The sequence below is a fragment of the Electrophorus electricus genome, chromosome 22 (genome assembly GCF_041902795.1).
Source record: "Electrophorus electricus isolate QZ-2024a chromosome 22, ASM4190279v1, whole genome shotgun sequence".
In the NCBI taxonomy this organism is placed as follows: domain Eukaryota; kingdom Metazoa; phylum Chordata; class Actinopteri; order Gymnotiformes; family Gymnotidae; genus Electrophorus; species Electrophorus electricus.
The window spans coordinates 11,825,001-11,836,213 of NC_137518.1; the positions used below are offsets into that span (position 1 = coordinate 11,825,001).

At 38.3% G+C, this 11,213-nt stretch overlaps 1 protein-coding gene across 1 annotated transcript in view; it reads left to right on the plus strand.

Moving 5' to 3' along the window:
* The window catches only part of LOC113581438 (uncharacterized), a 23,197-nt gene extending 12,406 nt beyond the window's left edge, over positions 1 to 10,791 (plus strand). The window contains exons 3-7 of the mRNA XM_027016586.3: positions 3,674 to 3,711; positions 4,475 to 4,538; positions 7,971 to 8,171; positions 9,041 to 9,157; positions 9,603 to 10,791. Coding sequence (XP_026872387.1) covers positions 3,674 to 3,711; positions 4,475 to 4,538; positions 7,971 to 8,171; positions 9,041 to 9,157; positions 9,603 to 9,661 — 479 coding nt within the window. The 3' untranslated portion in view covers positions 9,662 to 10,791. The remainder of the gene's footprint in view (positions 1 to 3,673; positions 3,712 to 4,474; positions 4,539 to 7,970; positions 8,172 to 9,040; positions 9,158 to 9,602) is intronic.
* Positions 10,792 to 11,213: the final 422 nt, after the last annotated feature.

Here is an 11,213-nt window from a genome sequence, read left to right on the forward strand (position 1 = left end):
TGGGACAGTAGGAGCATCTGTCCATGAGATTTTTTATGATATGGTGATGTGTTGATAGATGGAGAGGTGAAGTTCCCCTGCAGTACTCTCCAGACCTTTACAGGACTTCTCATAATTCTTAATAGTCCAAATGAACCCCACAACAGAAGAAGCACATTACACACATAGGAGGAGTGAAGTCCTATACAACAACATACATACTCAGAAAAGCCATGAACATTCATAAAAATATCCCACCAGCATCAACATTTGAACAATGACTAATAGATAGTCATTGTTTGGAGTTTTTTGGAAATGGTCTCACGTCTACTCCAATCATGTATCAAGATTCTAATACAGACGTAGAGCATAACTGTCCAATATAGTTTAATTGTGCCTGGTTTTAATTTTGGCACATAGTGCATTCCTTGCAGTGTTTCTAAACACCGTCCAACTGTAGGAGTGTTTTTAGCCTGGCACAGCCACTGACAGGGTCAAATGTAGAAATGTCCCTCTTAGCTTGACTGGGATGTATGACTGAACAGTGTGTCCATGGTCACATTTAGGTACATAGTGAAATGAATCCATTCTTCAATGAATAATGAACTCTCTCTGGACTTTTGGATTTGGGTTTTATATTACCTCCTTCATTAATATTTGTACTTCATCATTACTCTTTTGTGCACTGGCTATATCCATCCAGTCCAGAGGGAAGTCAGCCTTTGGGAGGGAGGCTTCACATGCAGCAGTTATGCTTGGTTAAGAGAGAGGGGCTTGGCTGCATGATAATGCGACCTGGAACCACATTATATTCCCATTTCCAATATATGGCCCTAACGTCATTCTCTTGGAGGTAGATGATCCATCTGAAAAGCCTAGAAGAGGAAATCTGGTGGTTACAGACCTATGTAAGTGTTGGATGGTCAGTCATTACCTCCAAGTGAGCTCCTTCCAGGTCTCCATTGCGCCATAGCCCACACCATGGCTAGGCATCCTCTTTCTGATATGGCATAATATTTCCTCAGCTGCCCAGAACAGTGAAAACCTTAAAGCACAGGTCAAACCCCTTCTTCCCCACCCTCCTCCTGTGTTAGTAGCCATTTTTATGTCCTCAAAGGCCCTTGGACATCTCTCTACCTGATTCCATCTTACCTCATCACATGTAAAGCATGTAAAGCCCTTGTGGAGAAATTGGGTATGTAATAGTGATACAATCCTGGTAGAGCAAGGAATCTCTGAACTACTTGGACTACTTTGGTACTGGCATGTTGCAGACAGTTTTCATTTTCTCAGGGTCAGTCTTATTGTCCTTCCCTGAGATGATATATCTGAAGAAAGAGAGATTTTTGCATCAGGTTACACTTTAAGTGTCAGTCCTGGTTGATTTAAACATTGAAACATTGAGGTCTTTCACGTGTTGCTCTTCATCAGAAACATTAAAACATCAATTATGTCCAAAACAGTTGCTGGCTTTACAGTTTTTACCTAGCCCCCCGACAGTCTCTCAATTACCTCTGCTACAACACTTATGTAAGGCGTGGTAAAATTCTTATTGCTAAGGTTTAGCTACATGACTCAATCCAGGGGAAAGCACCATGTTCAAGTGTTTAAATGCACAGAGGCATTGACAACCCTCTATGAGTAGAAGCTCGGTCTTTTCAATCAAATCTTTGAACTGGATTAGGGTTAGGGTTACTGGTTCAGCATTATTGGCTTCAGAGTGTCAGTTCAGCAATGTGAATTTGCTATCAGGACTGCTATCATCGCTGAGCAATAAGTTTAAAATGATTGTGACTATGAGTGATAAACAGTTAGATGATGTCAGACAGAGCAATGCCAAAGACGCAGAGTAATTGAAGCCAGTGTCCATGGGCGCTGTAACTCCAAAGCGGAGCTGGGGAGTAGATAATTAAATAAAGTCAGGGGCATCATGGCGTTGTAGAACCACAGCTACCCTGAGGTATAGAAACAGACCTGTCAGTTCCAGCAATGATATGACAGCATATTAGCAAGTAAATCTGTTACAAATGCCAAATAGCCTGTGCCCATTCTAGGCTCACAAATAGCTGATGTTAGCAGCCTAAACACAGGCGGAATAGTTGTGGAGTGCATGAAATATCCAGAAATACTGACTGAGCGTGGCTAACAGTGCAGACTTAGTCATCTCCGTGGAGACTGAATGTCATTCTGGGCTCCTAGAGCTTGCAGTGGAAGAGCACATGCAGGTCAAGTAAGGGGAAGCAGCGACAAGCTCGGGCGAACATACACTCCAGAAAATATAACAAAAAGATGAGGAGAAAATAACCCTAAAGTCAGAAAAGCATCTAGAATATGAACATTTGTCAATATGTCTGCAAACTGCAAAAATCTGAAATAACCTGGCAAATGCGAGAAAATTGTGAGAGAGAAAAGAAACATCAGCTGAGCTCAACATACTCTCAACCGGAACTAACATGGACGGACTTTACTACTCATTTGTACATGAAGCACTTTTAACATCACCCTGAATGATTTTATGTGTAACAATTCAAACCTGTTGCTTTGTGAAAACACACAGTTCTCCAGTGAACACACAGTTCTCCAGTAAGCACACAGTTCTCCAGTGAACACAGTTCTCCAGTAAACACACAGTTCTCCAGTGAACACAGTTCTTCAGTGAACACAGTTCTCCAGTAAACACACAGTTCTCCAGTGAACACAGTGTAAACACACAGTTCTCCAGTGAACACACTGTTCTCCAGTAAACACACAGTTCTCCAGTGAACACACTGTTCTCCAGTAAACACACAGTTCTCCAGTGAACATACAGTTCTTCGGTAAACACACAGTTCTCCGGTAAACACACAGTTCTCCAGTAAACAGACTGTTTTTCAGTAAACACAGTTTTTCAGTAAATACACTGTTCTTCAGTAAACATATTGTTCACCAGCAAACACACAGTTCTTCAGTAAACAGACTGTTTTTCAGTAAACACACAGTTCTCTAGTAAACACACAGTTCTCCAGTAAACACACAACTCTCCAGTGAACACAGTTCTCCAGTAAACACAGAGTTCTGCAGTGAACACACTGTTCTCCAGTAAACACACAGTTCTTCAGTGAACACACAGTTCTCCAATAAACACAGTTCTCCAGTGAACACACAGTTCTTCAGTAAACACACAGTTCTCCAGTGAACACAGTTCTTCAGTGAACACATAGTTCTTCAGTAAACACACAGTTCTCCAGTGAACACACAGTTCTTCAGTAAACACACAGTTCTCCAGTAAACACACAGTTCTCCAGTGAACACACTGTTCTCCAGTAAACACACAGTTCTTCAGTGAACACACAGTTCTTCAGTAAACATATTGTTCTCCAGCGAACACACAGTTCTTCAGTAAACAGACTATTTTTCAGTAAACACACAGTTCTCCAGTGAAAACACAGTTCTCCAGTGAACACACAGTTCTTCAGTAAACAGACTGTTTTTCAATAAACACACAGTTCTCCAGTGAACAGTCAGTTCTCCAGTGAACACACAGTTCTCCAGTAAACAGACTGTTTTTCAGTAAACACACAGTTTTTCAGTAAACACACAGTTCTTCAGTAAACACATTGTTCTCCAGTAAACACACTGTTCTTCAGAGATTTACTACAAGAGAATTTTATTAACTTTCCTGCCTAAATTCAAGCTTTCTCTCATTTACCTGCAGAAATAGATGAGGACCGCCTTCCCAACCAATTATACAAGGTAATTTTCTCTACTCTGGAATTTTATGTTTAAATTTTATGTGTCAGAGTAGCTACTTAAAACCAGTACCCTGCAATCAAAGAAAATGTATTTGCAACAGTTCCTCCTTACTGAAGAAAATTAGATACTTTACTTCATACATGCAGATTTGATGCCTTATGCATAGCACTAAAAAATGGGAGGAAAGAAATATGATTGGTGGAGAAGATAAGACTTAGTTACTACACCCTCCTATTAATATTTCACGTCACCCAATTATTTTTGTTGATACATATTTTGAATGCACATTAAACAAAACAACAAACCCCTTCTGGATGTGCCCTCATGGCTGATTCATGTGGCAGTATTTGATGTGCCATCATGAAAACAGGCCCCTGAGGTAGTGAACATTACCAGTTGGAGTTTTGCACACTCACTTTGTTCTCTGCTGTGTTATATTTTGGGGCCTTTCTAGCCGGTGCAGATTCTGTGGCCCTGTGCCCACCACAATGTTGTGTTTATAGCAGTGAAGCGGATTCAGTAGCGGCTTTAGCACTGTGGACAGCAGCTGGTGGCCCAGGATCAAAGGGTTCTAATAGATGCCTCTGTCTATAAAATTCAGTAATACCAAAGTTTTGAGAAATTCATTGTCAGGGCAGAGAAAAATTCTTGATTGTGACTTTACAAAGCCCCAGTTGCTCTTAACCTCTAATTCATCATATAACTGCAATTATTTTCTCCTTTTTGTTTGGTTATTTGCTTGTCGTTTTCCTTTGTATTTCAGCAAGCCCTGTTAAATTCACCACGGCAGAGGCGGAAAGGAGTAAAAGGAACACCCACAATGAAAGGTAGCGTGCTTAATATTACTTCACATGAAACTACAAGGAACAGACCACAGATGGACAAGGTTTGTTATGGAGGTAATGGAGCCGAATATGCAGTAAGTTCATAAAGACTTTAAAGGTGTGAATGACCTAGGGATCAGTCAACAGGTGGATCAATGATGAATGAGGGTCATGAACTCTCACAGACAGTCACCCAGGGCTCAAATACCAAATAAAGCTTCTTCTCATAGCTTCAAATGAATGACACACAAGGGAGCACTGAAAATGTCTACTGGCTAAAGAAACAAACAGCAGTCCATTGCTGCTTACCTATACAAATGAACCATCTGCTACAGGTTCTTATCTGGGCTGGACAGTACTGGGCATGAAAGACCATAGAGCAACATCCATCTACACACCAATCATTTGTGTTATGACCCAATCTTGGCTGCGGATCGTAACATCGAGGAGCAGTAGCGACACAGGAATGAGAAGCAGGAATAATGGAGTGATTTATTTGTAGAGCGAGTGAGCTTCAGCAGTTGGTAAGCCAAAAATAATAAACAAATGGATTCACTCTCCTTCTCTGTTTCACACCTTCTGCTAAGACTAAGAAGGGGGCCGAACTTTCTAGGTATGTGTTGGGGGACAGGGCATGACTCGGGACAGGGCATGACTCGGGAAAATAATTCCTATAGGGAATGATCCACTGTGAATCAATTCAACAAAGAAAATCATACATTTACGGCCAATTTCTACTTCCTGGTTTTAGAATGAAGTTTGTAAAATAAACCTTATAATGGGTGTAGCAATAGGATAATCAAATTCCTTCCCCATATTCTAGAAGTTAACAAACTAGCGATTTAAAATATTTTGTCTAATTGGCTCATATAAGATTGCTAGTAAACAAAATTAGGAGTGGTTAACATTTGTTTGTTTACAATAAGCACAGACTCCCTCGATAAAGTGATGCATTTATTAACATAACATATGAACAATGGTGGCACTCACACACAACTTTATCGACAGACATCATGTACACATTTAACTAAACACAGACTACAACAACGTTTAACGATGACTACATATGTGTTTTGACATACAGCAGCAGGCTAACAATAATCAACAGAATACACACACTAACAGAGGTTTACACAAGACGTTAAACCCCGTTCAGGTACGTGCAATTATGGAGGGCGTGGTTACAAAATGGGGTGAAACCCCTCGCACAGGGACTTGTGACAGCAAATATCACAATTTGGAGATTATATTAGAATAGCCACACGTTATTGGCTAATTTCCCTTTGACATCATAGTAGGTAAAATGGCAAGTTTTTTTGAATCTGTGGGAAAGAGAAACATATATCTGTGAACACATTTCTGTCTGAAGAAAAAGTTGGTTGTCCTGGAGTTTGATGGAATTTATGGTCACAGTTCCTTTAAGCTTAACCAGGCTGGTAAGAGCTTCCCGCAATCCAATCTGTGGGTATTATGACACCTAAGAAGAGGGGGAAGGGTCAGAAAACCAGGCCAGCATAGTACCTTATCAGCTGGGCCATTTATGGCTTTGTTGCTCAGTATCATGGAGCCCAAGGGGTCTTGCTTCCTGCCCGTGGCCCAGGGTGAGAGAACGCGCACCCTGACCAGGTCAATGTTTCATCAAAGTATATCTTCACTACAGATATCACCGACTGACCTCATCATGATTTAATCCAATATCTCCAAGTTTTCAAGGCAGTAGTTCACTACTCTGAACTATGTCCACATGCATGTAGATTCACCTTCAAATGAAAAAAATTACATTAAATGTAGAGCTGGTAATATAAATGTGGAAAGGATAACAGAGAGGTGGATGTGACAATAGAATTTGGAACTGATAAGAGGCTTCAGAAAGCACCATATACTGTAACTCTCTATCCCAAAATGTGTGTCCTGTTTACCCCCTTGAGAAAGTTTCAACTCACACTAATTTCACATCACAGTTGGTGGGCAGGAACTGTTCACTTTTGTTCACTTTTACACTTAGCTTTTACTCTTTATGAAAGTGAAAAATTGTCACAATGCCCTGGGCACCCTGGAGGAGAACCCCCCTCCAACACACACACACACACACACACACACACACACACACACACACACACACACACACACACACACACACACACACACACACACACACACACCCCCACACACACACACCAGGCATGGTCCCAATCACCCACTTAGTCATTACACACACCTGTACCTTGTTTGCACTCTTTGGTTCTCCGTGTTATTTAAGCCCTCAGGTACCTGCATTGCCAGTCATGCTGCACCTGGAGTCGATGTCTGTGCCTGCTCTCAAACGCCCTTCATTCCTGCCTTTGTTCTACACATTGATTTGTTACCACTGCACTGTCAGCTTTTTATATTCGAGTTTGCTTGAGCTGACCTTTTATGGAGGATAAATATTCTCTTGACTTTTGCTCACCTCTTGCTCCCTCCTTATGACAAACATTACAATAATATAGAATTATAGAGGATACTATATGTTTACATAATACAGTATTATAGAGGATACTGTATGTTTACATAATACAGTATTATAGAGGATACTATATGTTTACATAATACAGTATTATAGAGGATACTGTGTGTTAATACACTATTATAGAGGATACTGTGTGTTAAAATAAAGTATTATAGAGGATACTGTATGTTCAGATAATACAGTATTATAGAGGATACTGTATCTTTAAATAATACAGTATTATAGTAGATATTATATGTTTACATAATACAGTATTATAAAGGGTACTGTATGTTTAGATAATACAGTATTATAGTAGATATTATATGTTTACATAATATAGTATTATAGTGGATACTATATGTTATAATTCATTAAATTGAGTTGGCAATGCCTTTATATGTAGCATTATCTGCTATTTTTGTATGTGTTCATATTGAAATTAGTTATTACATCCTTGCTGATAATCTGAAATCTGTCATACTTGATTATGTAACTGGTTTTACTTCTCCATCTCTAAAAATCATTGTCACATTTGTTATATAAGGGATTTCAGAAGTACTTAAAAACTGCATTAATTAATTTAATCAGTTCCCAATGTGCTGAGTAAAGATCTATGTGAAATATTTCAACTTCTGGTTTTAAGATCTTATATTCACACTTTCATAAATTGGTTTTAAGTTATTATGGTTTATATTTTATCATTGAAGAACCCAGTGATTGAAACACTAGTGTGAGGTGGCTTAACCCATATACTCACAAATGAAAATACTTATAATACTAAATTATCCACACTTTACTTACTTACTTTACTTACTTATTACTTGTTGTTAGTTTTAAAGGGGAAAAAAAAAAACTAGAAAAAAACACAATTAGAAATAGCAGTTACATAAATAATCCAACAGATACTACATGTATCAGAGACATTGTTCATAATTTGCCTTTAGAGTTGCAGTTTCTGGTGGAACACCACCTGTACCGGCAGCAACAAGGTACTGCAGATGACTCTTCTGAGAGCTGTTTGTCAGACCGCCCAAGCCCAGAGGCCACCCACAGTGGGGAGGAGCTTCCAGAGGATGATGGGAGTTGGAGTGCAGAAGACAAGCAGACAGCTGAGGCTTTTGAGAAACTGCGCTGCCAAATGGACGGTAAGGAATGTGTAAAAAAAAAGTGAAAAAAGACGATGTGTGTGGGCTGTATGTATGATAATGTACAGCAATAAGGATGAGACAAACAGTGAAAAATGGACTTAAAGGAATGGTTCAGAAAAAATTGCAATTTCTTTTTGATTACCCCAAGATTAGCCCAGACATGTTTCCTTTATTAGTCTAGCATTAATAAGTGAGGGAACATTTCCACTTTTTCATTTCCTTGGTTTAAAGTATTATTAAGCTATACTAACGATATACTTAAATTCTTTTAAGATAAATAATTAGCTAAAATATTATGGCTAGTCCATTTTACAAATTTTACAAATTCTATTAATTTTAAAGTAGTTTAAAGTACATTAATGACTTAAAGTGAGGCACATGCATGTAGATTTGGGCACATATTTACACAAAATATTTTAGGTGAACACTTTCAATATTTGCCTACTAGAGGAACCTCATTTGCAAGTCTAACAAAATAATGTCCAACACCAAAGTGTTTTGGATGATTGACTACATTTTGGCTATGCGGAATATTTGTGTACATTTTATTTGCTGCTGAGCTATTGCTTTAACAAATAAACACACAAAGTCCATATCTGGCAATACTGTGAGAAGGCCTATAACCACTGTGGTCATGTGAGTTGGGATGTCTCCAAATCATTGTTGTTTTAATCAGTGATACGATGATACACAAAGTACATTTATTTTGTTGCATTTTAGGCATGTTTAAGAATAAAAAGGAAATACAAAATGATACTTTAAAGATTTTACAAAACTCGTTACATGCGTACAAAACATCCAACAAAGGTCTGTTTCTATTAAAGTATACAAAGTACATTTTGGTTGAAATATAAACCTCTTTCTAGAGTTTTCAAGGGTAAGCTTGTCAGAGGCATCAGGAGGAACAGAGCCTGCTATCCCTCAGGAAGAGACAGGCTCTACCACTGTTGCTCAGGCAACCACGGAACACCAAACACAAGCAGGTAAACCCACACATCTTAAAATCTGCTTAAAAAAACCAAACACTCATACTGTTATATCAGATTATAGTAGGTATACCTTATGCATTTTAACATTTAAACTGGTTCTCATGTTTCTTACTTTTGGATCACACTTTACTGAGCCATGAGGCCTTTTCCTTAGAACATACTTAGGGCAGCATGTCCTTTCAAATATTCAAATATCCAAATATTCAAATATCCAATGATTGCTTTGAATTAGTAAATGTGTTAACACCTCATTTTACTACTGTACCAAATAATAATATTCAGCAGTACTACCTAGTTGAGTTTGTTTTAAATCAGATTTTTTCCCCAGTCACCAGAATAACCATAAGATATTTTGTACCTGTAAGGCATATATGGATGGTTCTGATGTATTTTCTTGTATGTATATTTCCCCTTTATGACTCTGTCTTGGCTATATTAGGACAGTCCTCATCCACTGGGAGTCCAGCACCAACTGAAGTGTCGGACATACAGCAGTGAGAAGTTGATACACTTTGGTGACCAAAGGATGCATTAGAATGAAAACACAGAAAGCCTACTGTACTCTGCCAGTGCAAGGAACAAGGCTATCGACAATCCGAAGACTTTTATTAACTACTCAAGACAAGAAAATTGAGATTAATTCTTGACAAAGGCAAATTCATTATTTCATTTTTTTCCTATTATTTCATTATGGTACCAACTTCTTATAGAAATAGTGAAGCAAACTATTTCTATAAGATTTAATATCCATTCTCTGGTGGGGTGTGTGTGTGTGTGGGGGGGGATGTTTTGCAGGGGGGATAAACACCAGAGTAACTTGCATATTTGGCATTTTGTGTTCTCTCTGGAAGTTTAACTCTTGACCCTGGAGGTTTAACTCTTGACCCCGGTGTTGATAGTACCTTGCTCCACCTGCTCTGCCAGGTGAGGTACAGGGACTAAATTGGTATGAAACGTCAGGTTATAGATCCGCATCATTATAGCACTTTACATATCAATAGTCAATTCTAACCCTTCTAGACTATCATTAACTACTCTGATGTTGTAGAGGCAACGTATGTTTCATCTAAGCTTACTGTTTCATTTAGATGGCATAGACTAATAGTATAGACTACTAGCATAGGTTACTGCCATAGGATACTACAGGTAATCATGGTTTTATCAAATCATTAAAATTGGGAAGAACACTTATCTATCTGTCTGACCAACAAGTTCTGGACTGAGATTTCTTTTTCACCATGTTTAGATCTCAGCAATGTCAGGCATCCCTTCTGCTGTTAGAGAAGGACAGTATAGGACTAAACAACAGTCTCAATTGATTGTGGCTCAAACCTTGAATGAGATCTTTAATGCTTTCTTAGAATTGTGCAGTATAGAATAATGCTTTTGTGTAACTAAATTTAAAAAGTCCGCCTTTTCTGATATTTTACCCCAAAAGGTTTTGGACCTCTTTGAGCGAACCTATATTAACTCATTTTTAAATGCCACAGTATGTAAATTCCTTAGAGTAAATGCCATTATGTGGAAAAAAGCCCTGATGGCAATAGCCATTGGACACTCATCAACAGTGCGCACTGTATCACTGTACCCAATATTTGTGTGGGCTTGGATTAAAAAACCTTCATTCACTCTTTTGTTTATTGATTCTATGATTTGATGTAAAATAAATTTCAGTTGTTAAGACATAAGATGGGCTTGTGTTTAACAAACAAATATGTTAATAAAAAATGCAAAACTAACCACTAAAACCTATGGAGCGTAAGCTATGCAAAGGACGCATGAAACACAAATCAGTAAATCATCTGTCCCTTTGAGTCATATAATCCTTCTTACTTGTGCTTGTAAATATGACAATATATTTCCCTGAGGAATAGTTGAGCCCCCAATTGTCACTCTATAATTCACATAAAAAAATTAATCATTGTGGTTATGAAAAGGCAAACTGGTTATCAGCTCCGTTTATCTTGTAAATCGCAGAGTAAAGGTTTGTTTTTACTGTTAAGAATTAAGCTATTGTAAACATCAACTACAATTTTCTCACTAACATTTA